General features: G+C 43.4%; 1 protein-coding gene across 1 annotated transcript in view; it reads left to right on the plus strand.

The window, feature by feature from the left end:
• The first annotated feature begins 9,489 nt into the window (after positions 1-9,489).
• Positions 9,490-26,978, plus strand: part of LOC122809647 (lysosomal protective protein-like) — a 475,524-nt gene continuing 458,035 nt past the window's right edge. Inside the window, exon 1 of the mRNA XM_044081292.1 lies at positions 9,490-9,775. Coding sequence (XP_043937227.1) covers positions 9,603-9,775 — 173 coding nt within the window. The 5' untranslated portion in view covers positions 9,490-9,602. The remainder of the gene's footprint in view (positions 9,776-26,978) is intronic.

A 26,978-nucleotide genomic window follows, 5' to 3' on the forward strand; every position in this document is an offset into this window, starting at 1 on the left:
CACAGTGTGGCTTCAAAGACAGCCATACTCTCTTTGCCTATACTCATCTAATGACGTATTTCCATATCATAGCATCCCTTGCATTTCCTCTTCCTCCCCTCCCATTCCTGTCCTGCCATATGTCTTGTCCTGCTGTTGCCCTATCCTTCTTTATCTCTTTATGCCATCTTCTGTCTATTTAACCAAACATCTGCATTCTCTAGCTCTCAAATCATTCCCTGTAGCTCCCACAGTCTCCTGGCCTGGAATTCTCACATTTATGTCCATCCCAAATTTTCCTGACCCAGCCCCTAGCCCCACATTCTGTACAGATCACACCCCTACCCACCTGAAAGTGGGAGGTACATGTTGAGGGGGCCACAGTCAATAAACAAATGGTCTCTTGATGTATTTACTTTGTAACTTCTATGATCAGATTCCATTCTGTCTATGGACCATGCTTCCTGAAGACATTACCTGGACAAACACCCTCTCTCCAGGCCAGTGCCTCGGATACTTAGGCTTTATCCCTCTATACCACAGTGCTGGCGTCCAACTTATTATTATTATTTTATCTATTTATTATTATTATTATTATTATTATTATTATCATTTTATGCTGTTTATATTGCCTGGATTACTTTCTATTCTAGCTTCCTTTATTAGCCCTATTCTCCTTCTAATTCCTTGCTATTATTCTATTTTCTTTCCAGTCTTTCATATGTTACATCCACTTCCTTTGATGATCTTCCTTTGTTGCCATGGCCCCACTTTATTTTGTAATGCTGAAATCTGATCTACCATTTCCCCTGACTTAATGCATTGTGTTGACCTGTGTTAATGTGTGCAGAGGATACACTATCTCATCATGATGGACACTTCCCTGTGTACCAAGAAGCTCTGTAATCCACACTATCTCCTAGCCCTCTGCTGCACTGCTGGTCTCATCTGTCGAGTTGTTTAAGTCCTACATTATCATGCTGCTTGCTGCAGCTAGGCTATTCATAGCCTCTTACTTCCCTTCTGTTGCATCGTGAAGGCTATCCCATGCTACTGGCTAAGCACCAAGAAGCATTGTGCTCCTCTGTCTACTGGTTGTCTTTTTCACCCTCATCATTGTTCACTAGATTGCATCTTTATTTTGCTTTTTTATTTAACATACACTGCTGTTTTCCTCAGTCTTTCATGTCTCTTGACCTTTCTAAAGAACCTGCTGTCTGAAATTATCATGTTCTGTTCCATTTTGCTGTAAGCCCCACTCTGTTTTACTCACACTATATCTCCCATCTCATTCTTATAATAATTTATAACTTTGTTTGCCCTCTAAGCTCCTAATACTCTGCTCAGTAACATCATCTAAACTCTTCTTTACTCACTTCCTCTCTTACTTGCTTACAGCTTTCTCTTCTTCCCTCTAACATATTTTCTTCAACGCTGTCTTCCACCTTTATGCTTCTCATTCTTCTCCCTCCCCTCCTTCCATGTCAATTTAAAAGCACAGTTGCTCTGATGTACCACACCAGACCATCTTTTACCACTACCTCCTGGAGGATAAGATGGAACCTGTTCCCTCTGAACAAGTCCTTTTCCTTTCATATGAAACCTTACTCTTCTGCAACCATATGACACTGTTTATGTCTTACTCTCTGCCCCAACAGCTGTACTGCTGTATTCTACCTTTCTGGCACTTTTGGTTCTTGGTTTTGTTAGTGCTTCTAGGAGGGCTGCCAAGTTTCACAGTTCCCTGCAGCTAGCATGCAGCTGTCCAATCTGTCTAACTGTCTGTCCCGCTATACCACAGTCACATCATTCATACCTACATAGACATCTATGCATGGTCACATCATATATATATAGTGACCTTATTGCTCAGTCACAGCTTAGCCTTCCCTAACAATCTTTAAATGTAGCATAATTTGCATCTCTAGTAGGTTCCTTCTCTACCCTCTTCTGCCTCACCCAATCTCTCTTATGACTTATTTCCTCATTTCTAAGACCCCTCCCAACTGCATGCTAAATCAACTACCTTCAACCTAGCTGACTCTCACAACATCTCCAACTGACCTGTGGAGTCTGACTTTCCTTCCTTCCTTACCTGCCAATGACTTGGTTCACTGATCTCCTTTAGATCTGCCAGTTCTTCCACCATACCATCCCTGTTGTTACTCTTGTTTTATTTTTCTCCTCTCCCGTGAAGAAGGATAGCCTTCTTTTCCTTTTATGGAAACATAAAAAGCCAGGAATTCATCAGCATCAGCATTTTGTTAAACATAATCTAATAAGGAACATCTCACATTCTTAAACTATCTTTTCTTTAGCATCACCCACAGAAGAAGATCAGTGCCTTTAATTATCCTTCAGGTAGCAAAATGTCTCTCTCCAAGCTGCAAATTTCAGTGATGTTCTTCATCTCACATTGCTGCAGTCATAACCTGTGGGTAGTCCGCTGTCCTCGGTCGGCCCGAATACCAAAGTGTTAGACTGGCGTCGGTCATGGTCGCTTAGATCTGACGTCAGTACGCCATGGTACTAAAGCGCATGACCGACGTCATATCCTCAGTCTTTCTTGCCGCATGGTCCGAAGCAGAAGCAGCGTTTGCAAGTGCCGTTCGGCGTCCTGAAATTTTCGTATTCTGAGTTTCAGACCGAAACCAAGTTGGGCTAAGTACCCCGTTGGGGAATATTTTTGTCTTTTCTTGCCTCAGTTAAATCCGGATGTCAGAAAAAGTGAATAATTGTATTTCTTGTGGGAAACAGATACCTCATAGGGATTACTACTCTCTCTGTATTCCTTGCTTAGGGCCTGAGCACGACGTAGTCGGGTGTCGCTTTTGTGCCAGATTTAATAAGCGCACCATTAAACGCAGGTTAGATTGTGCTAGGCTTGTCTTCGGTAAGCGGTGTAATTACAATATGCCGTCGGATCCTCCGACGCCCGCTACCGCTAAGAAGCGTAAGGAAAAATCGTTAAAGTCCAAGCAGGATGAGTCGTCCGTTCCGGACGCCGGTTCTTTAGAAACCACGGTGGAATCTGTGGATCCAGCCGAGGTTTCAGCTGAGTCTCAGGGGGAGCCTTTAATTTTGCAAGATGTGGCCTCTCAGGAGTCGGGTCAGGCTGAGGGGGCCTCTCAGGTTGCTGTACTCCCTTCATTACATAAGGTGGTTAGGCCTTCTCCCTCTGTCTCTAAGGTACCTTCCAAGGCCAGGCCTGGTTCGTCTTCCTCTGGCATCAGTCCTAGTTCTGCAAGTTCTGTACCTAAAAACACATGCTTAAAATAGCAGAAGATTTGATTACCTTGATCAGAGGTTCTATGCCCCCTCCAGATAAGAGGCCTAGGGTGGAGCCAGAGGGGGAAGGATTGGAACATTCTTCAGATTACTCAGAGTCTTCGGCTGAAGACATTCAGGATTTTCCTCCTTATTTTGATTCAGACGCAGAGGATTCTAGTCCTTCTGCTTCCCCTCCAGGGGATTTTTCTTTTTCAGAAACCCTGCATTCTATGAGGGAGCATTTTAAATGGGAAGGTCAGGATTTCTCAGATTCCCGAAAGAGGCTTAGGGAATTCTTGTTTTTACCACAACATAGGCCCTTGGCTATTCCTCCTGTTTTGGATGTTGTTCAGGATGTTTTCTCTGAGGCTTCCCTTAATCCAGATTCTTTGCCTCCTGCCCCGGTTAAGCCAGACAGGTATTACAGAGTGCCAGAGGCTCATAAATATTTGTATAAGAGTCCGAGGGCTGACCCAGAAACTATTAGCCAGGGACCTAAGGGTGTCAGGGCTTCTGTTGTAAAGAATCCAGTTCCTATGGATAAAGACTCTAGAGCTTTGGATAGGTGGGGTAAAAAAGTGTATACCTCTTCCACTCTTGCTATGAGGGCTTTGAATTGCCAGTTTCATATGCTAAAGTACCAGAATTTTCTCCTTAGTCAGTTAAAATCTAAGGTAGATGCTTTGGCAGAGGGCATAGAGTGTAAGGAATTACAGGATTTGGTTCATGCCTCTGATCAGGTGGGTAAGCATTCTTTGCAGTGTGGTTTTGATGCTTTACAGGCTTTTTCCAGGGTGGCTGCCACTGGATCTGTTATTCGTAGGCACGCCTGGCTTAGGGATCAGAACTTGTCAGAGCATGTTAAAGCTCGAATTTTGGATGCTCCCCTTCAGTCTGAAGTTTTGTTTGGTTCTCCTGTGGAGTCAGTCTTGAAGAAAATGGAAGACAAAGCTAAGTCTATGCAGACTGTTAAGGATTTTTTACAGGTACAGCCCCCTAAGTTTAGCAGAAATTGGCCTACTAAGGGATGGGCTTACCCTTCTTCTGATTCACAGTCTAGGGGTAGATCTAGACGTGGTAGGGGCAGAGCTCATGCACAGGGTTCTTTCAGGCCTAGGACGTGGAGTTCCCCTGCACAGTCTACCGGTGAGAGCAGGGGCCAGTCCTTTCGTAAACAGACCCAATGACCTGCATCTTCAGTTGCCCGATCCTTCTTGTCTGGCAGCTCCTCTGGGAGGAAAGTTGGCACTTTTCAGGCAAAATTGGCTTTTAGTTACCCAGGACAAATGGGTGTTGGACATTATAAACCGAGGCTACAAGTTTTATTTCCACACATTGCCTTTTTTCAAAGGCATGCCAGACGTCCCTCCTCAGCAAAGGGTGGAGGCTCACAAACAGATTTCTTTACTTCTACACATGGGGGCTATCCAGCAGGTCCCTCCATCAGAAGTGGGTCTAGGATTTTATTCACGCCTGTTTCTTGTACCAAAGAAAGGAAACACTTGGAGGCCAATTCTGGATTTGTCTATTCTCAACACATACCTGGACATTCCAAAATTCAAAATGTTGACTTTGCAACAACTCCTGCCTCTGCTAGGCAAAGATCACTGGATGGTAACGCTGGATCTCAAAGAGGCTTATCTTCATATTCCTATCAGGCCCAGCTGCAGGAGATTCCTGCGTTTTCGGGCTGGGACTTTACATTATCAGTTCTCTGCATTGCCCTTTGGCTTATCTACTGCGCCCAGGGTGTTCACAAAAGTTCTGGCTCCGGTGATAGCCTTCTTACGGTTAAGAGGAATACAAATTTATCCTTATTTGGACGATTGCCTGATTCTTGCTCAAGACAAAGACAAGCTACTTCACCATCTACAATATGTTATGACAGTGTTAAAGTGCCTAGGGTATTCTGTGAACGAAATAAAGTCCAGTCTAGTACCCTCTCAGGACATGTGCTTTCTGGGTGTGAGACTGAATACAGCCTCTCAGATGGCATTTTTGACCCCGGACAAGCAAAGAAATCTTACTCTTTACTTCCATCAATTGTCTCAACGGTCCAGGCTGACTGCAAGGACAGTCCTTCAAGCCTTGGGGTTCATGGCATCTTGTATTCTTGTGCTTCCCAATGCCAAACTGCATATGAGGAAGCTGCAATGGTATCTCAAAAGTGTATGGACTCAACACTGCCACGATTTGGACACTGTCATTCAGATAATACCTTGCATTCAAAAGGAATTTTTGTGGTGGGCTCAGGAATGTCACCTAAACAAGGGACTCTCTGTGTCCCGACCAGAGGCGAGTCAGATCTTAACGACAGATGCCTCAGACAAGGCTTGGGGAGAACACCTCAATGGAAAATGGGTTCAAGACATGTGGCCTGCCAGACTTCAACATTTGCATATCAATATGAAGGAGATGTTAGCAGTCCAATTTGCATTGATGGCTTTCAAGGATCTACTTCACCCAGGACAAGTGTTGATTCAAACAGACAACACAACTGTCATGTGGTACATCAACAAGCAAGGGGGAACCCATTCGTACCCTCTTTGCAGGCAAGCTATGATTTTGTGGGAGACTGCTCTCAGTTTGCACCTCACTCTTCAGGCAAGGTTTCTGCCAGGAGTACAGAACTCCTTAGCGGATGTTTTGAGCAGACAGATGGTGGATCCCCACGAGTGGAAATTGGATCCTCATGTATTTCGACAGTTGACAGTGATTTGGGGGACTCCAGACATAGATCTGTTCGCTTCTCCACTAAATTTCCAGCTGCCAAAGTTTTGCACAAAGATGTTTCATCCAAAAGCTTGGAAAGTGGATGCTCTATCATTCAGTTGGAACAATCTTCACGTCTATGCCTTCCCTCCTCTGCCTCTCCTTCCCAAGGTGCTCTTGAAGGTCAGACAGGACAAGCCCTCCATGATTCTAATAGCACCAGATTGGCCACGTCAGCACTGGTACCCTCTGCTGAGGAGTTTAGTACGGGAGCCTCCTTGGCCTTTGCCATCAATTCCACACCTTTTGTCCCAGGCAGGCAATCATTTTCTCAATGTCAGGATACAATCCCTACATCTGACAGCCTGGCATATTCTGTTTTAGACCCTGGAGGGTCGCAGCTTCCTCAACAAGTTTTGAATGTTATTTTGGAGGCCAGACGGCCTAGTACAAGGAAAGTTTATGCTGATAAATGGAGGAGATTTTTTCTTTGGAGCAAAGCAAAGAGCTTTGATGTTTCAGTACCTAATCTGAGTGTTTCACTTCAGTATCTTACAGAATTACTAGACAAAGGTTTGTCTTTCTCCTCTGTAAAAGTTCATGCTGCAGCCATTTCTGCTCACTATGACTGTGACCCACCATTATTCTCTCATCCTTTGTTTAAGCAATTTCTTAGAGGGGCAAAGAACATAAGACCCCCACGTAGAGCTCCTACTCCTTCCTGGGATCTCAATTTTGTGTTGGAAAAACTCACTTTACCTCCTTTTGAACCTGCAGCTACAGCTGAGTTGAAGTTTTTGTCTTGGAAGACTGCTTTTTTGTTGGCCATTACCTCTGCTAGACGGGTATCTGAATTACAGGCTCTAATGGCAGTTGAACCCTTCCTGATTTTTCATAAGGATAGGGTATCCCTGCATACTAACCCTACTTTTATGCCTAAAGTTGTTTCAAATGTAGCCTTGAACCAATCTATTCATTTGCCTACATTTTATGCTGATCCCCAAAATAAAGGGGAAAAAATTTTGCACTCTTTGGATATTCACAGGCAGTTGCGTTATTATTTGAGCAGAACTAAAGGGTTCAGACAGTCTCAGCAGTTGTTTGTTTCTTTTGCTTTGGGTTCTCAGGGGAAACCTGTTTCTAAACAAACTATTTCAAAGTGGATTGGCCATTGTATTGCTTTTTGTTATTCTCATCATGGTAAAGAGATTCCGGCTGGAATCAGACCTCATTCCACTAGGGCTACTGCCACTTCTACTGCTTTTTTAAGGGGTGTAGCTACTAAAGATATTTTGGAGGCAGCTACTTGGAGTTCAGTGCACACTTTTTCTAAACATTACCATCTCCCTCTTTATTCCAAATCTAGGGCTGGGTTTGCCACTGCAGTTTTGCAGGGCATGTTAGCACCTCCCAATGCTTTATGATTTTGCCATCCTCCCTTTACCTTTGCTTTGGGATTCTACCCACAGGTTATGACTGCAGCAATGTGAGATGAAGAACATAGTACAGTTTTGTACCTACCATAAATGTAGATGTTCGAAGATCCACATTGCTGCAGTCCAATTTACCCTCCCTCCTTCCCCTCTATAGTTTGGGGTGGTTGTGTGGTTTGGGGTGTAAATATTGTTTGTGCATGGGTGGTTGGATGTTTTTTCTGTTTTTTGGCTATGGCCTTTCTTTTTAAGGCCTTCTGACATCTGGGGCAAGAAAGACTGAGGATATGACGTCGGTCATGCGCTTTAGTACCACGGCGTACTGACATCAGATCTAAGCGACCATGACCGACGCCAGTCTAACACTTTGGTATTCGGGCCGACCGAGGACAGCGGACTACCCACAGGTTATGACTGCAGCAATGTGGATCTTCGAACATCTACATTTATGGTAGGTACAAAACTGTACTTTTTTAGTACTAAAGCTGATCATTTGTTAACATTTACTAATACACCATTAAAGATATATTTGATTACCTGATTCCATGCCTTGTTGTCTATGCTTACATATTTATTTATTTGACATTTGTTTACTGGGAAAAAATTGTATATATAGTGATACAAAATACATCAATACCCTGTTACAATCTTCCTCATTGTACATTTATACACAAAACAGCTACGATCTTGATGTAAGAAAAATTTTCTTAGTTTGTCACTATTTGTACATTTTGGAGCTGTTGTTCATGCATGAGGCATCCAGTGAAAATGGGTCATAACCATGTTAGACATCCCACTCACTAATTCATGTTTCACATGCTGCTACTACTACTACTACTACTGTGTATGCTACAACTCTCCATACTTCTGTTCTCTTCTTCAGAGGAGGTAATTTTACATCTATAATAAAACAGAGGTTTTGAGGATATTGACAGAGGAAAGCAATTGGTTATATTGAGGGGAGCTTGTAGGAGTTTTCTAATTTTCTAATGTGAAGAAGCAGACAATAAAGGCAATAGGAGAGAGTGGCATATTGTGGGAATAGAAGATGGCAGAACCTGGAAATCATGAGACATGCACCAGTTAATTCTTTCATAATTAACTGTACCATGAGCTAAAAATAATTTAGCTTAGTTGAGGAAGTCTAAGTCATTAATTAGCTAAAAAAGCTCATTAGGCAAAAATACCCTTTGACAGGGGCAACCCCAGAGTATTGCCTGGTGTAACGACTTGTGAGGGACTTAATACCTAGACTACAATATGAAGCCCATTAGCACTTTATACCCTTAACTTCTGTGCTATACTGCCAGACAAGTTAAAAACAAAACAAAAAAAAAAAACTGCTATGTCAGTCACCTACTGTTGAATTATTTATTGTTACTTTATATCTCATGACATTACATTTTCATAGCTCAAGGTGAATTTTAACTAAGGAGTAATGCAGTCCTAAGGTCTGATTACCAATGGAATATGAAACTTGAGGTCACCTGATATTTAGCCGTTAAACAAGACAGAAACCATCTTCTCCATAGATAATGATATGCGTGAATGCCAAGAAAATAAGTAAATCATAAACTAGGCCCAATTTATAGGTTCATAGGTAGGTACTAGGCTATCGGCCCTAGGGCCCATACAAGCCTAGCCAAAAAATGTACCCTGGCTTTCGCCACCCAAGAAATTTATTTTCCTGTGCCCCTGTCGAGCAGAGCCACAGAAGTGATCCCCGGGGTGAATTTCCCATTAGCTGGCTTACTGCTTTTATTCCTATTTTATATATGCAAGGAGGGACACAATGCTTCATCTGTCAAACATTATCTGTGTTTTTTGTTTTGTTTTCAGTTGCTTTTCTAATTTAAATGCTAATTTCCTCATAGCCTGTAAGTAAAGATGTCTATACCTGTTTCAGTTTAACACTGATTTTATGAGTTGCAGTGTTATTAAGTATGAAGGCTCAGTAACTGGTCTGTAATGTTTTCTACACACCCGTGCCATGTGCAGAGGTAGCGTACGGTATCAAGGTCATATGCTCATACATTTCAAGAAGTGGTCATATGACAGCCCTGAGAAGCAACTCTTCCTGTTAAGAGTGGTTTGCTTTGGCTGCTCTTGCAGTCAGTTTGCTTTTCCTTCCCATACTGCTACAGCACGGAGTTCATTCACTCATATTTCTCTCAGGGGAACCAGTGTTTGCTGGTGCAGAACTTCCAAATGAAAGGGACTTGTTACCTTTTGGCTTTTTGCATTTTGCTGTGGATGCAAATGGTATTTTCTCAGTTTTCCCCAGATGAAATTACTACTCTTCCTGGCTTAACTACTAAACCAAAGTTCCAGCAATGGTCTGGGTATCTGAACACAACTAAAGGGAAATACTTACATTATTGGTAAGATTTTATTTTACAAATAATGGAGTCAATTCTGAACTCTTAGAAAGTAAATTTCTTTGACAGTCAACGTACAAATATTATTTAAAAAATGTTATCCAAAGTAGCAGACAATCACCCACTGGAGTTAGATAAGCAAAATGTGTGAAAGTTTAGAATATTTCCTGATAACTTGTTTTATGGTTTACTAAATCAGTTTTTTCTTGCCAGAAATTCACTGTTGTTGTCAAAAAGTCAGAGCTTGTTGAGTGTTGGCCATAGTTTCTGAGCAATTCTGTGTAGTTAGATACATTCTGATGGAAGACTGCAGTTTTCCACGCTATATAATGTTTATGTTACATTTCTATACTGAATGCAGTTTTTACTGTTGGTATACTCCTTTTGACTAAGAAAGCATTATACACAGGCTGTGTAAACTGTGGCTGGTTAAGATCTGTAGAAAATAGCTAGTTTAACCTTTTGATGTTTTAATTTATATCTCAGCATCAGAAATTCACAGTTATATAAAAAATGTATGTGTGCACCGTTGTGTGTGTTTGTGTGTACATATGTGTACGTGTGCGTATTTACTTCCAAAATATTATCATAGGGTGTGATCTAGTATGACAGACAGGATTCTTGAAAATACAATACAGGATGTACTAAAAATAAAGCAATATGCCTTACTGTTATGTTCTAATCATGTAAGTCACCTTACACTTATACAAGTAGCTGAAAATGTTAACATTAAAAAAAAGCTTCATGTGCTCAAATGGTGCATTACTAAATACGTTACAGTTTCTTTAAAGTTCTTTGGAAATAATGTTAATTCACTCATGCACAGGATATAAATGGGTGGGGCATGGATGGTTGGTTGATAACCATTCACCGTGTCTTTCAAAGGCAAACAAAACCTTTCTGTATTTACAGCAAAGACAAGTACTTCTTTGAGATTCACAGTATTCAGTGAATATATAACTGTTAAAACTACTTGCTATACAGAGAAAGTAATCACCCTTCTTAAGTATCTATCTTTATAGCACAGACTTCATTTTATTCATTAAAGTTGATCAGCCTGTCATAGAAAATACAACCTGCAGAAACAGTGTACATTCCAATTTGACAATAAAGCAAAAATTCCTTATTTTATATATTTATTTCATTTTGGTAATTAGGCTATTTCCATTAAGTTAAATGTCCCATTTTCATGTTAGAACAGGGCAGATCCTATACGTTAAAAAGGGAATACAGTTATAGAAGTAGTAATGTCAACATCAAAGAACAGTCAACATCATTTATTTTGAAATATTTTTGAAACTGAAAAAAGATGTGACTGCCCTTTGCTGATGTTTTTATATTTTTAGCAGTTACTGCAGCAAATCATTGGCAAAACAGCCATACTGTCTGACATACGAAGGGGATCATGTAAGAGAATATCAGTTACATTTAAGCAGCTGCAATTGAGAGCAATGTTTAGGCAGCAGAAGAAAAGTAGCAGATATTGGGTCATAGATTAAACAGATTAGAGAGCAGAAAGGTAGTTGATCATGAGCCGGGAAAGCACTTTGTAGTGTTAACACTTATTTTCAGTCCTCTGCTGTTGTTTGTTAACATCTGAGGGAGCATATGACTGAAGATTTGTCCCCAAGCATGTCAGTTAACTGCCAGAAGGTAAACAGTGATTGAATGTTCCAAGTTACAGGACTATTTATTTAGTTTGTTGCAAGATGGTACATTATAAAAGGTTGAGTTTGCATTGGCAAATATTCATATATGCCCAACTTTATCATACATTTGATTCCATTTCTTTTTGCAAATTAAAATTGTCTATACACTGTTGAATTGTAAGGAAAACTTTTTATATGCTACCTCAAGGAACTACAGTGAACATAGCTAAAAATAAAACAATGAGAAAATATTCTTCTGCACGGTGTTAATTTGCATGGCCACTGATGTAATTAATCATAATGGCTAATGCATTTTAAAGGGACATATGTTGCCCAGGCATGATATTAGTGTAAACATAGGTTGCCCACTCTTTTTTGATGTTTGAAGTTCAGAAGGTTGGGGGTTCTATTCCTTCACCAGGTGTGTTCTATCATACTAGTACTGATACTGCAGAACTACATGTAGATAGTGTTTGCTGTACTTCTGGGATACCAGCTGACAAATAAGACACTACAATCAGGTTCCAAGCTGCCTGACCTGTTGATATTTATTTATTTATTTGACATTTGTTGACTGGGTTAGTCTGACTGAGCTTAAGCCTTTTTTTCAGCAGAGGCCAGGGGAAAAAAGCTCCACAGTCACAAGTGATACATATTCACAGTACAAGTTTAACAGGAACAGAAGAAAAGTATTCTCAATAAAAGATAAGCAAGTAAAAAGTTCAAAAATACATTGTACATTCAAGAAAAAAAGCTATACAAGTTTGTAAGCAAATATCAATTGTTATGTCCAAAGGTTATAGCAAATGAAGCTTGCCAGACTAAGTTACAATAAGAATGAAAAGAAGTATATACAGTAAGAGAAATTCACAGGTGTCTCTTATACTGGCATTGGCAGAATGAGGTTTAGCCGAAAGAAAGCATTTCAGATATGTAAACAGTACTGAGGAAGGTGGGTAGAACAAGACAGCAGCTAAAGATTCAGGGTTTGTAATTAGGATAAAGTTATAATTAGGTGTAATGATAGTTAGGAGGCGGAAAAAAGGAGTATTCCTGATTTTTTGCTGTTATTTATTAATGTTGCTAATAGGGTGGTTAAGATGAGCCAGATAGAACTTATTCAGCTGTGACCTAGACTAGAGCCATTTAATATTAACTTTTTTTTTAACCAAGGTGTTTTGACTATAGTAACGCCTTAGCCAAATATGCAAGATTTAAAAAAGTTTTGGGTTTTTTTGTGTTGGATCACATAGCATTTAAGGTAGTCAACAGTGACACTAACTCTGTGTTAGAATATATATAAGTGAAATGGTAAATTCTTTTTAATGCAGACAAAATACCAGGGTTAAATGGAGTTATTAATAGTACATGCCTTTTAAAGGCGTAAAAGTTATAAAGGTAATTAATTAATAAACTATACAATTGTTTTGTAAATATTTAAACAAAACTATAAGGATATACTTAGGTTCATAGGTGTGTACTAGGCTAATGGCCCTGGGGCCTTTACAAGCCTAGCCATAGGATTACCCTGGCATCGTGCCACCTGACCTTAGTTCCCAGTGCCTCTGTCGAGCAGAGCCACTGGAGTTATCCCCAGGGTGAATTTTCTATTTCTCATCCACTCATCAAGATTTCTCTTGAAGAGGGCTAGCGAGGTTCTATGCTTGACATGTATGGGAAGTCTATTCCATAGCATGGGCAGTCTCTGGGTTATGAACCTGTCCCTCCAGTACATTCTGTTGACTGTGGTAATGAGATTGAGGTCTCTGGAGCATGTGGTGTGGAGGGATTGAGATTTCTTTAGATGTAGCATTTCTAACAGAGCTGAGTCAGACATGGCTTTGTAAGTCAAGCAGAGATTGCCTGTAAGCAGGCAATATGAGACGGAGAATAGTTGGATTTTTTTGAGTCTGTCCATATAGGACAAGTGTTTAAGGTCTAGGATCCTCTTTGTGAGGTACTTTTGCGGCCTCTCCAATTGTTGCAGGTGTCTAGTGAGGTACATGCCAAATGGGGTATTGTACTCGATGATTGGCTTAATGAGGGAAGAGTAGAGGGCGACAATGACCTCTTTCTTCCTGGATGCAAAACCCTTAGTAATGAGATGTGCCACACAGAAGGTCTTTCTGACCACAGTGGCAATGTGGTGATCAAAAGAGAGCCTGCTGTTAACCTATGTTCCCAGATCTCTTCTAACGCCTTCTGTGGTCAGTGGACTACCATCAATGTGGTAATTCATGGGAACCGAGTTTTTCCCAAAGGGGATGACGACACATTTTTTGGCATTGAGCTTAAGGCCATGGCTCTGACACCAGTCGTTGGTCTTAGTGAGGCCATTCTGCAGGATGTCAGCATCACTTGGGGAGTTAATAATAGCTCCCAACTTGCAATCATCTGCGAACATTGTCAGCCAGAGTCCCTTCATATTGGCCTGGACTTCAGAGAAGTAGAGTCCAAACAGGAGAGGACCCAGGACTGAACCCTGTTGTGCTCCACTCGTTACCAGTTGGCAGTCTGACTTGGAGTCAGCTAATTTCATAGGTTCATAGATTGGTACTAGGCTATCAGCCCTAGGGCCTATACAAGCCTAGCCATAACAATTCCCTGGATATTTCTTCCCGCAGTATTTATTTCCCTGGACCCTTGTCTAGCAGGGCAACTGACGTGATCCCCGGGGTGAATTTCCTATCTCCCATCCAACCATCAAGGTTCCTTTTGAAGAGGGCCAAGGAGCCCTCTGCTTGACATGTATGGGCAGTCTATTCCAGAGTATGGGGAGTCTCTGGGTCAGGAACCTATCCCTCCAGCATGTTTTGTTTATTGTGATGACAAGGTTTAGATCCCTGGAGTGTGTGGCTCTGAGGGATTGGGATTTCTTTAAGTGGAGCATGTCGAACAGCTCAGTGTGGGTTCTATCTGTGAACCAATTTGCAACCCACCTAGTGACGTAGGGGTTGATGCCTAGCTTAGTGAGTTTTTCTTTGATTCCTGAGTGGGGAATGGTATCAAAAGCCATGGCCAGATCAAGGTAAGCTGTATGAACCACCTTGCCTTCATCCACAGCTCTGGTGACTGACTCAAAGAAGTCAACCAAGTTGAGCAGACACGATCTACCTTTCGCAAAACCAAACTGTGTGGGATCCAGAGTTTGGAGATTCCCCGTATCCTTGTTTATTAGGTCCATGATGATGCGTTCCATAGCTTTGCATATCAGACTCATCAGGCTAATGGGGCGATAGTTCCCAGGGTCTGTAGTCGCTCCTCCTTTGTGGAGTGGGATGACTGTAGAGTGCTCCCTTCGGTAGGGACAAAGCCTGAGGAGAGGCTGTGATTGAACAGGGCACACAGGTGAGGTGCCAGTTCACTCTGTAGTTCATGTAGAACACAGTCAGGGATATTGTCAGGTCCCATAGAAGCTGTTTTCTTGGCCTTGGACAGTGCTATTTTAACCTATGCAGCATTAATACAAGGGTGCCTGGTAATCTACTTGTATTGTGATTGGTCCTTTGGGGGGGAGGGGTAAAGTTGGCACTGAATCTTTCGGCCAGTATATTGGCAATATCTGTTGGCTCGGTATAGGAGGTACCATTATGCAGTATCTCAGAGCAAATCTGGGTATTGCCGTGGAAATTCTTTACATAACTATAGAAGGCCTTGTGGTTGTCTTTACTATCTGCTGCAATTCTGTTTTCATAGCTAGCTTTAGAGGATTTGATGAGGAATCTGAACTTTTTGTTGAGGCTGATAAAGGAGTTTTTCCAGTCTTGGGACTTCACCATATTCCGCATCAGTTTCCTCCTTCTGTTGTAGAGTTTGTTTATGGCAGGAGACCACCAGATTGGCTTCCTTTTTTTGGAGGAGAGCATCTTGGTTCAGTATGGCCAGATCCATGTATTTGTGTACGTGCTCATACAGTGCATAGGTGTATGATTCAGCAGTCATCCAACTATTCTCCATTTGCATAATTGTTGTGAAGTTAGCCACCTCTGTTTTTAGGAGCCCAAAGTTAGCTTTCTAGAAGTTTTTCATGGAGGTTACCTTTGCGGGGGTGGGAGGGATGTGGATTTCCAAGGTGATTAGTTTGTCATTGGATCTAACCAGGGAGGAGCTGACTACTGGTGTAGAGCAACGGTCGCCCATGTTAGTAATGAACAGGTCAAGGATGTTGCTACCTTTAGTGAGGGTAAGAATGAGCTGTTCCAGGGCATTGGAATTAATGAACTCCAGGAAACGTTGGGTAAGTGTATTGGTACATGAATAGTTTTCCCAGTTAATGGAGGGGTAGTTGAAGTTGCCTAGTATGAAAGTGTTAGGATGGACTATAATATTCTCCAGGGTGCTTAGAAATGTGGAGTGTGAGTCTTGGGTCATGGTCAGGGACCTATAGAAAGCTACAACCTGAATCACTGTCTTACCCAATGTTAGCTACACCTGAAGTATCTCTGATGCATTATGTTGGGCTTCCAGTCTGGAGGTGTGTGCATCCTTTATGAATATGGAAACACCACCGCCTTTGGAGATTCGGTCCAAGTTCTGGGGCCGAAAGGTGTGGAATGAGTTATAGCCTGGTAGTGTAGGGGTACTTTCTGCTGCCTTGAACCAGGTCTGTGTTACAGCACAAATGTCAATGTTCTACATTTTAAGGAGTGCTTCGAGCGAATGCATTTTGAGATTTAGACATCTAGCGTTGAGCAGCATGACCCTCAGATTGCATTTGTTTATAGCTGTTATGAAGGTAATTTGGTCATTGGAACACCGCCTAAAAAGGCACTATAGGGGTGGCAAGAGCCTTGGCCAATATCCGGAAGCTCAGCGGTGACAGATGCAGGCCATCTCTGGCAAAGCATCGAGGTCTGTCAACCATGTCATCCCAGGCAGATAGATACTGGATCCCCTTAGGATGTCACCAGAAACTTAGCCAATTGTTGAAATCAATCATTTTCTGTTTGTACTGTGGTATCATTCTGGGTGATGGTAGGATGCTGCTCAGGGCTAGGGTCATACCCGCCTTGGCTACATAATCTGAGAGCTCCTCCATGTCTCTTTTCATGTAGTCCAGGGAGGTACGTCTCAGGTCATTCACACCCACATGTACAATGATTGAGTCATATTTGCACCTGTTGTTGAGGGACCTGAGTGTGTGCTTTATGTAGTGCATCCTGGCATCTGACAGGCAGCTGACTGTTACTTTCTCCTTACTCAGCCTATTGAGTGGGACGTCAGTGTGCCTCACTATCGAGTCATCTATGACTAGTGTGTTGGGCATGCTGTTTTGCCATAGGGGCTTTGGTTGAGTGGCACACTGTTTAGGAGAGTTATGTTTTTCGTGATTAGTGTTGTGTTGTGGTGGTCAAATGCATTTCTGCCTTGGAGGTCTCTAAAGTTTGGGTAGATTTTTATTGAGAGCCTCCATGAAGGTGGGTGTGCGGTTTGTGTTTTTATGTGAAGGCAGTGCTGGTGTGTGTTCTGGAGGGCTATGTGTTCCATGTGGTGTGGTGTAAGTGTTGACCTTCTCCTCTTGACCAGCTATTCTGGTCTTGGCTGGAGAGTGCATGGCTTCCAATTTGGATATATAAGTGCATCTGTTGCATGTCTGAATGTTGGGAGGTAAGAGGAGAGGGTTGTCAGTGTACATGAGACAGTTGTTAAATTGCCTCAGGATGCCCAAGTTCACCAGGTTAATAGGAGAAAGCACAGGGAATTGACCTTTAGAAATGCCTGGAGGGGTGGGCATTAATAATAAGTACTGGATTTGTTTCCTTGTAGAACATTTAGTGCTGGTAGCACTTTTGTGGGCTTCAATAATTGCTACAAGAAGTCTGGTAAAGTGCTAGACTAATAAGCTAGTAAAAGTGCAAGAGAGGAGAGAACTAGTAGATCTAAGGGAAAAATTGAAGAACAGACTTTGGCACCACTCAGAAGCTTACAAACAGTCCTGGATACAGCAAGTCTGTATCTGGACTAGACTAGTTACAGGAAAGGTGGGAAACAAGTGTAAAACGCGGGCTTTTAAACCAGAAAGTTGAGAGTGATGGAAAAACTGCCCAAACAGCCAATAAGCTACAATTTCTGGGCCAGAAACCACTGCTCTTGTGGTAGATAGGCTACCTAGTGCTTACCACTCCCACTGATAAGGTAGAAGGCTTCCCTGCAATACAGAAAGGCTTGGGGGCTAAGAAGCTCACAAACAGTCCCTGATACAGCAAATCTGTATCTGGACTAGACTAGTTACAGGAATGGCAGGAAACAAGCGCAAATGTGGGCTTTTAAACCAGAAAGTTGAAAGAGATGGAAAAAAATGCCCAAACGGCCAATAAACCACAATTTCTGGGCCAGAAACCACTCCTCTTATGGTAGATAGGCTACCTAGTGCTTACCACTCCCACTGATAAAGTAGAAGGCTTCCCCAACACAGAAAGGCTTGGGGGGCTCAGAAGCTTGCAAATAGTCTTAGATACAGCAAATCTGTATCTGGACTAGAGAATTACAGGAGAAGTGGGAAACCAGCTCAAACGTAGGCTTTTAAACTAGAAAAGTTAAAAGAGATGGAAAACTGCCCAAACAGCCAATAACTACAATTTCTGGGCCAGAAACCACTCCTCTTGTGGTAGATAGGCTACGTAGTGCTTACCACTCCCAATGATAAGCTACAAGGCTTCCCTCCAACGCAGAAGCCCTTACAGGGGGGGGGGGCTCAGAAGCTTACAAACATTCCTGGATACAGCAAATCTGTATCTGGACTAGACTAGTTTCAGGAAAGGCAGGAAATAAGCTTAGAATTTTTTTTTTTTTACAGAAAAGCAGCTAATACAGCACTGAAAACAATTCAAGTGCAGTGCAAGCTAGCACACTTGAGTGTATGGCAATATTAGAGCAAATACAGTTTAAATAAATGCAATTTATTCAAACGTATTCTGAACTGAATTCAATTACTGTTTTATTCAGCTCTGAATAGTTATTCTTTTTTTATGCTTATTGACATATGATTTATATTTATGTATGTATGTATGTATTTATTTATTTAACATTTGTTAACCAGGATAGTCCGACTGGACAGCTAGTGTCCATTTTCAGCAGAGCCCTGGGAAGAAAAGCTCCATACAGCTACAAAATAAAGTTCAGTACAGTTACAGAAAATAGAGAGTACTGAATGATAAACAGTTGTAGGTTACAAAGTGTAAATGATAATGACAGTTAGGAAACATGCTATAGAAAAATTATAAACAGTTAATAGAACAAAGTGGAGATACAAATATGTGAACATAGCAGTTTCTTTGAATGAACATAGGTACAATGTTTGTACAGAAATTTACCTAGTATATACAATATATACAATGAACATTGTTAGAGCACAGTAAAAAAAAACAGTATGTACAATACATGCAGTGAGCATTGGCAGAGCACAGCATTAGTATACACCAGAAACATGAGGGAATAAGCTACTATAGTAGGGTGAGGCTTCAGGGTGGTCCATTGCAGTTACATAAGTGGTTGGTGTAGAGGCATGATTTAAGGAGGTTTTTGAAAGTGGTAGTCCAATTTTGTAATCTGAGGTCAGGTGGTAGGGTGTTCCATGTTTTGGCAACTTCATGAGGGAAGCGAGATTCTCCAGAGATGTTTTTACATGGAATGTTTTCGATCAGGGCTTTATTACTGGATCATAGTTGTCTATTAGAATTGTAGAAGTTTAGAAGGCCAGTCAGGGCAGGGGTTTTCTCAGGCTAGTATAGTATTTGGTGTGCTAGGTTGAGTTGGCACCATGATTTGGCATTTGTAGCGAACCTAGCAATTTTGTTGTAGCAAGTGGAAAGTTTGTTCAGGTCAGTTTTATTTAGGTTTGTTAGTACCGGGGATGCATAAAGAAAAGTAGATAAGAGATGGGTTCTGGCTATAGCAATTCAGGATTCGGGAGTTAGGTACCTTTTGCAGGGATAGAGGGAGCCTAGCTTTTTGTGGACTTTGGAGATAGTTTTGGATATATGTTTGTTGAATCTTAGTTGCTGGTCAATTGTAAGTCCCAGTAATTTTGCCTCTGAGACTGGGGTGATGTGGGTCTTGTTGGCGGAGAATATGGAGAAGGTAAGGTCATTAGTCTTTGTTGGGTGGAACAGCATACATTTTCTTAGAGTTTAATATCAATTCTGATTTATTTATCCAGTTCCCTATCTCTGTGAAGGAGTCTTGGGCTTTTTGTTGAAGAAGTTGGATATCAGATGCAGAACAGATTAGGGTTGTGTCATCAGTGTATTGGACTATTTTATCTGTTGTGGTTGCTAAGTGAAGTTGGTTTGTAAAGATGTTAAAAAAGAAGGGGGCCGAGAATTGAACCTTGTGGAATGCCTAGTGTGACAGGAAGCGGGGAGGATAGATAGTTAAGCCATTTGACAGACTGATGGCAGTTGTCTAGGTAACTTTTGAACCAGAGCAGGGTGGGGTTGTCGATGTTGAGTTCATAGAGGCAGGTTAAGAGTTTATTATGGGAAACCATATCAAATGCTTTGGATAAGTCTAAAAATATAGCAGAGACTAGTTTGCCTTGGTTTCTGTAGGAGTTTGTAGTGTTGGTAAAGTTAATTAGGGCAGTGGTGGTGCTATGGGATGGGCAAAAGCCATGTTGAGTTTTGGATAGTAGGTTGCTGGAGAGAAGGTGGGTGAGAGGTTGGTGATGAATTTATCTTTCTAGAATCTTTGATAGGGGTGACAGGATTGCAGTGGGACAGTAGTTTGAAAGGTCTGTAGAGGGGCCACCTTTGTGGAGGGGAATGGTGAATGAAGTTTTCCACAAGGATGTAATGGTGTGCTCAGTAATGAATCTATTAATTAGTAGTGAAATGGGGTAAGCTATAGCCCTAGATGCAAGTTGGAGGTATTCAGCGAGAGATTGTCAGGGGCTAGGGTGGTTGGTTTGAGTTTAGCTAAGAATTTCTGGATAGTTGATGTTGGTATTGGCATGAATGAGAAGGGGGTAGTGTTTTTTTGGGGGTTTAGGGGATTGTGGGAGGTTGGTGGGATTTGTGTTGTTTCTGAGTTTAAGTATAGAGGAGGTGAAATAGTTGTTGAAACTGGAGGCTATGTCTGAGTTTGTACCTGCTATATTGGGATGGGGGTGGGGTGTTTTTTCTGGGCTGGAGGATGTTATTGACTGCTGCCCAGAATTTTTGTGGGTTGGTACTGTGTTGCTTCTGTAGGGAAACATAGTGATTTTGTTTGTCAATCTTAACTTGATTTTTTGCCTTATTTTGGAGTTCAAGAAAGGCTTGCCTAGTTGTGGGTGTTTTGTGTTGGTGCCAGGTTTTCCAAGCTTTGTCCCTGTCTCTAAGCAAGGCCCTTGTGGTTTTCTGAAGCCAGGGGATGGGGTTACTACATACCCTAATTGTTCTGATGGGGCTAGGCGGTTAAGGATGTTTAGAAATGTGGAGTTAAAGTATTCAACAGCCTTATCTAGTGGGAGGATTTTGATGGGAGACCAGTTACAGAATTTTAAGGCTTCTAAAAAGTGATCTGTGGGGAAATTTTTTTGGGAACGGGTTTGCAGGAGTGTGGGGGCGTTATTAGGTTTAGGTTTGTGTCTAAGGATAAAAGTATGGTTGTGGTCACTGAGAGAGTTGGGCAGTGTACTGCACTGATGGGCAGTATTGGGCTGCTTTGTGAGGATTCATTCCCTTTTTGTGGACTTATCAGTACGTATGGGTGAATGTATGAGTTGGGTGAAGTTATATAGGTTTATACTGTAGCTGGCTGTTGGAGAGTGGATAGGGTTCCAGTCCATGTTGACATTGCCTAGCACTATAGTTTCTTGGGGAAGGGAATGGGAAGCCCATTGAAGTATTGATTCTAGGGTGGTCAGGTTGTTGGCTGGGGGTATATAAATCCCAAGTAAGTTTAGATGCTTGTGTTGATTTAAGAAGAGTTTTGCAAATATAGTTTCTGCATTTTTAAAGTCTGAGGATTCTTTGCGTAGGAGCTGAAGTTTTAAGTTAGTTTTGTGAAGCAGTGCTATGCCACCACTTCTTTTGTGCACTCTGCCAACCCTATAAATGTTATATTCGAGTGGGGTTATGGAGTTATCTTTGATATGTAGTTTAAGCCATATCTCTGTAATGAGTATTATGTCAAGGTTATATAAAGAGATGGTGGAATGCAGTTCTTGTATTTGATTCATAATACTGCTGATATTCAGATTGAGTATTTGGAAGTCAGTGGGTTTGCGTTTAAATGGAAGGTGGGAATTGCATGTGTTGTTTGAGATTGTTGCCGGGGTGGGGTTTGGGTGAATATCACCTCCCAGTAGTAACTGGGTTGCTATGGTGGTAATAGGTTTGAGGTGTTGCATTATTAGGGAGTGGAATCTGAGACTTGTTTTTTTTTTTTTGGATGGTGAGACATAATAAATAGGTGAGGTAAGCTGGATGAAGGATGGGCTGTAGATGGGTGGGGTTGTGAATATATGTCTGGAGGGATAGGTAGTGGTAAGGAGTAGGGTGGGGGAGTTAAAATTGTTGTAATATGCGGGTGGAAAGTGATAAGAGGTACTCATGGAGGCTATGGAGAGACATATGAGCAGGGAAATTAGTAGTAAAGGAGTATTGTGATGTTGGGAATGGGGAGTATAAGACATAAGACATAATGGCAATCATTTTATTCCCAGGAGGAGGCTAGTGTTCATGACGAGGGTGTGGGTTAATTAGGACGAGAGGTAGAATATGGTAGAGAACTGGTAGAAGGGGCTTCAAATAAGAGTTGGTAGGGGAAGCGGGTGTGATTAATGATGTGGTATGCTCTGGAGTGTATGTTAAGGTGTGGAGTGGTATTGTGTGGGATTTGATTGGAGAGTGGGTATGGAGCTGAGGGTCATCTGATATGGAGTAGGGATAAATTTGCATGTAGTTGAGGTGTGTGGGGAATGGGTGCAAGGTAGGGGAGTGGAGTGAGCCTGAGCACAGCGAGGGCAAACAGAGTGGGGCTGAAACCACCAGGACCACAGAAGTGATGCCAAAAAACAACCAGTCATGTAGCTATAGTCAGGCCGGTAACTAAACTATTCTGTAAGTGACTTAAAGGTCAGGGTAGGTGGGTTCAGTAATAAAAATTTGTTTTTCAAAGCTGAGAGGGAGAAGAGTTAACAGCATGTCTTTCCCCGGGTCTGAGTGCACCCTGCACTGTAAGTCTTACTTTATTCCACCACCATACAAATTTTTAACATATTATTCAGTTTCCTAAAAGAGTTCATGTCATCTGGTCCATCATGTGATTTTGAGAGTATATCTATGGAACACACTTGTTTACATAGTTATAATGAAGATGTTAAGTTGTCAATCTCGCCTTCATTCTTGCTGGATGGGTTCGGAGCCGATCCTCGGCTCCGACTCGGCACTTGCTTTAGCTTGAGAACTCCTTTTACCAGCTCGAGGCAACCCTATATCCCATGATGCAAGGCGGAACTACCCCAGATCTCGTTTGCCGCTTAGCGAAAGAGGTCTCCTTTGCCAGCTGAGGTAAGTGATTTTCTTGGTAAAATCAGAAAAGCTTAGTTAGGAATTTATTTTCCCCTTTTTAGTCATAGTATAGTCTGTAGTGAATTACAGCCCACCCTATTCCCTTGTTTTCAAACTTTTATACCCTTTTTATAATCTTTAGTATAAAGTTTTAGTTAGGCCTAAAACCCTATTGGTTAATCCCTTCCTGTGTGTGTTGTGTGTAGGGGATTAATTTTGTGTGTTTGTTGGGGTTTTGTGTGTGTTACTTCCTCCTAGGATATGTCTAGGGAAGGCAAGATCTCAGGCTTCAAGAAGTGTGACCAGTGCTGTCAGAAAATGTCTCTGACAGATGGTCACACTTCTTGTGTTTATTGCCTGGGGCCTTTGCACCTGCATGACTCCTGTGCTTTGTGTCACGCTTTTAGCCAGAGAGTCCTGCAGGAAAGGAGGAATAAGCTTATCCTCCGAGGCTTACTTAAGCCAGAAGGTTCTCCCTCTAAAGCAGGGTCTGGGAAACCTTCTAAACCACCGAAGGCTCAGGCTTCAGTATCCAAGCCTCCTCCGGTGGCTCCGCCCGTCGAGCCGAGATCGCCCGCTGGAACCGATGCATCTACCTTAAAAGTAGTAGGTTCGGCGCCGGCTGGCTCCGATACCTTGTCTCTTGTGGCTTTGTCGGCTCCGGCTGGAGCCGACACTTTATCCAGCATCGAGCCGAGAAACCTTCAGCTCCATCTGGAGTTCAGGGACTTCGCCCGATGGCTTCGACCGAAGAGATCTCGGTCCCCTTCGATACTGAGTATCCATTCGCCCGGGTCTCCTCTTTGTCGGAGCGGAGCCATCGGAGCCGATCTTCGAGATCTTCCAGGCTGTCTGACCACGACTTAGAGAGGGTGGTAAGCAGGCTGTTGAAGTCTCAGGCACTGGCCCAAATGCTCCATAGCCCGTCTCAACAGACTTCGCTATAGCCTTACCCTTGAACTTCCTCCTCCGACTCCACACCAGAGTTCGGAGCCGGAGCTTCGGGACAGCGACTGTTTCGATGCCAGAGCCGATACATCCTTCGGCTCCGGCGCCCTCGGCTCCGATCTCCTCCTTGAGGCCTTCCTTGGAGGGATCCGTCGCCGGGTTTCCACTGTCGGCTCCGGGGGCTAGTGGCATCGGACCCTTGTCCGACCCCGCTCTCCCTCTCGGGGCTTCGGCTTTGGTAAGCTCGGCGCCGACATCGGCCTCGGAGCCTTCCCTCTCATTGGAGCTGGGAATTCCTGTTTCTTCGGAGCGGGGATATTCCGGCCTCCCGGGGAGGAGAGCCTTTGAGGTGATGAGGGGTGTCCTGGCCTCTGAGCCTGGTCAACGGTCCATCCCTCTAGCTCCTCCCTCATCAGTGCCTGCAGATGCCTCTTGCCAGCCTCTTGCTCACAGGCCCAGGGATCCATCGCCCCAGGTTTCCCCACTGGGAATTTCCTCCTCTTCCAAGGTTTCTCCTGATCCTGCAGGGGAACCCCCTCGGAAGAGGACGTGTAAGAGGAAACACACAGACTCCCCTGAGTCTACTACATCTGATACCAACTTAGATGAGTCGGAGGGTTCCCCACGGTCCCCCTCTGAGGATGTCTCCTTTTCAGACATCCTTGAGCTCCTCAAACAGAGGGGGAATTGGCCCTCCATTGACCCCTCCGAGGATGAGTCAGTATACCTGGAGGCTTTTGGATCCCGACCCTCCACCTCCTGGGTATCTCCGCCTTTCGACCCACTTATGCAGGTAGTGGCTCGGAAGGCGTGGGTGGCTCCAGATTCTGTGGAACCTGTCCCCAGAAGACCATCCAAATTCATCACGGCCCCTTCGGACAAACAGTTCCTTTCCAAGGGTGTCTCTGTGGATGCTATGATGGTGGCGGCGGCCACTAAGAAGGAACTGGTGGATCCTTCAGTACCTGTCCATCCTCCTAACAAGGATTCTAGGACCATGGACAGGTATGGAAAGCGGATGTTTTCTTCAGCGACCTTTGCTATGCGTTCGCTGAATTATCTTTGTCACTTCACCAGGCTTCAATGAGATGTTCTCAAAGAACTGGGTGAAGTAGTTCAGGATCCTTCTGCTGCTGGGGCTCAGGAAAAGATTGCCTCGCAGCTTGCTATCCTAAATTCCATATCTAACTCCTCCATGCGGCTCATATCTTATGCGGCCGATGGAGCGAGCAGGGCCGCAGGCACAAGAGTTGCTCTTAGACGCCAAGCCTGGATGCGGCTTTGTAATTTTGTGGACCCCTTTAAGGCGTCCTTCACTAATACCCCCTTTGATGGTTCGGCTTTGTTCGGACCTCAGGTGAAGGATACCTTGACCAGGTGTGAGCAGGACGGTAAAACTCTTTCTGCCGTGGGAGTCCAATTTTCCACTCCTTCTAGACCATATCCCAAGGGTCAGAAGGGGGGGAAGATGTGGTTCCGTAAAGCCCAAGGAGCTACACCGGACACACATGGTCAGTTTACCCCCAGAGGCAGAGGGGGTAACAATAATAGACGCCCTAGAGGCAGGGGGTCCTCAGAACCAAGGCAACAGGGAGTCTCTTCCTGAGAAGCCTTTTCAACATCCCTGAGGTGTTGCCCGACTGTCCACCCTTGGAGGCAGTCGGGGGAAGAATTTCACTGTACCCACTAGCCTGGCAATCCCTATCACAAGAGATGTGGGTACAGTCGATTATATCCGAGGGTTACAAAATCCCCTTCGAAAGGTTTCCAGACCTCTACAATCCCTTCCAGACATCTCACCCGGTCAAAGGGATTTGGCAGAACAGGAGGTTTCAAAACTCCTAGAAAAAGAGCCGCCAGACGGTGCCGCAGACCAGGTAGGATCCGGCGTCTACTCGCGAGATTCTTTTTGGTCCCCAAAAGGACGGGAGATTGGAGACCAATATTAGACCTGAGCAATCTAAACAGATTTGTCAAGAAGGCAAGATTCCGGATGGTCACGCTTCAGCCCATTCTGCCCTTTCTGGGCAAGGACAACTGGATGTGCTCTATAGACCTCCAGGATGCACTATCACATAAAGATTCACAGGCACTCCAGAAGGTTTCTCCGCCGCTAGGGACCAGTCATTACCAATTCAGAGCCCTGCCCTTTGGCCTCACTTCAGCCCCCAGAGTGTTTACCAAATGCATGGCAGTGGTCACAGCTCATCTGAGACGTCAAGGATTCCAGGTGTTTCCTTATTTGGACGACTGGCTCCTCTCCGCCACCACCAAGTGTCAACTTCTTCAGACCAGAGACTACACTCTGCAGCTTTGCAGGAGTTTGGGAATTTCAGTAAATTTCGAAAAATCTTCTCTGCAGCCTTGCCAATCTATCACCTTTATAGGCGCAGAATTAAACACCGTCAAAATGTTAGCCAGACTAACAGATCAAAGAATTCTGGACATCCAAAAATTCGTTCGGCTTCTATTGCAAAGCAACAAGATCAAAGCCAGGTTAATACTGAAGGTTCTAGGTCTTATGGCTGCGGCCATTGTTCTTCTACCACTGGCTCGCTTCCACATGCGTCTTCTGCAGTGGATGCTTTTCACGCAGTGGTCGTACCACAGTCTCCCGATGAGGCACGAAATCTTAGTCACACAGTCGTGCAGGGCTCATCTAGACTGGTGGATATCTTCCCCTCTTCTTCATCAGGGCCGACCCTTTATTCCCCCTCCTCCAGTTGCCACAGTCACTACGGATGCCTCTCTGATCGGGTGGGGGGCATTATCAGGGCAGGATGGTCCACGGGACGTGGCAACCCATAGAATACCATCTGCACATAAATGTCCTGGAGATGAGAGCAGTGCTTTTAAAGTTGCAAGCCCTCGACGACTTTCTTCCCACGGGGACTATTGCAGTACAAACGGACAACATGTCCGTAGTCTGGTACATCAACAAACAGGGCGGAACCAGGTCCTATCCGTTATGTCGAGAAGCTCTCAGACTTTGGCAATGGGCGATCTCTTCTCAGCGGTTTCTGATAGCAACGCACATCCTCGCAGGTCCAACCTATTGGCGGACAGGCTGAGCAGATCTATTCTGATGCCTCACGAGTGGTCTCTCAATCAATC

Source organism: Protopterus annectens, chromosome 8.part0 (genome assembly GCF_019279795.1).
Source record: "Protopterus annectens isolate FY-2018-M chromosome 8.part0, PAN1.0, whole genome shotgun sequence".
Taxonomy (NCBI): domain Eukaryota; kingdom Metazoa; phylum Chordata; order Ceratodontiformes; family Protopteridae; genus Protopterus; species Protopterus annectens.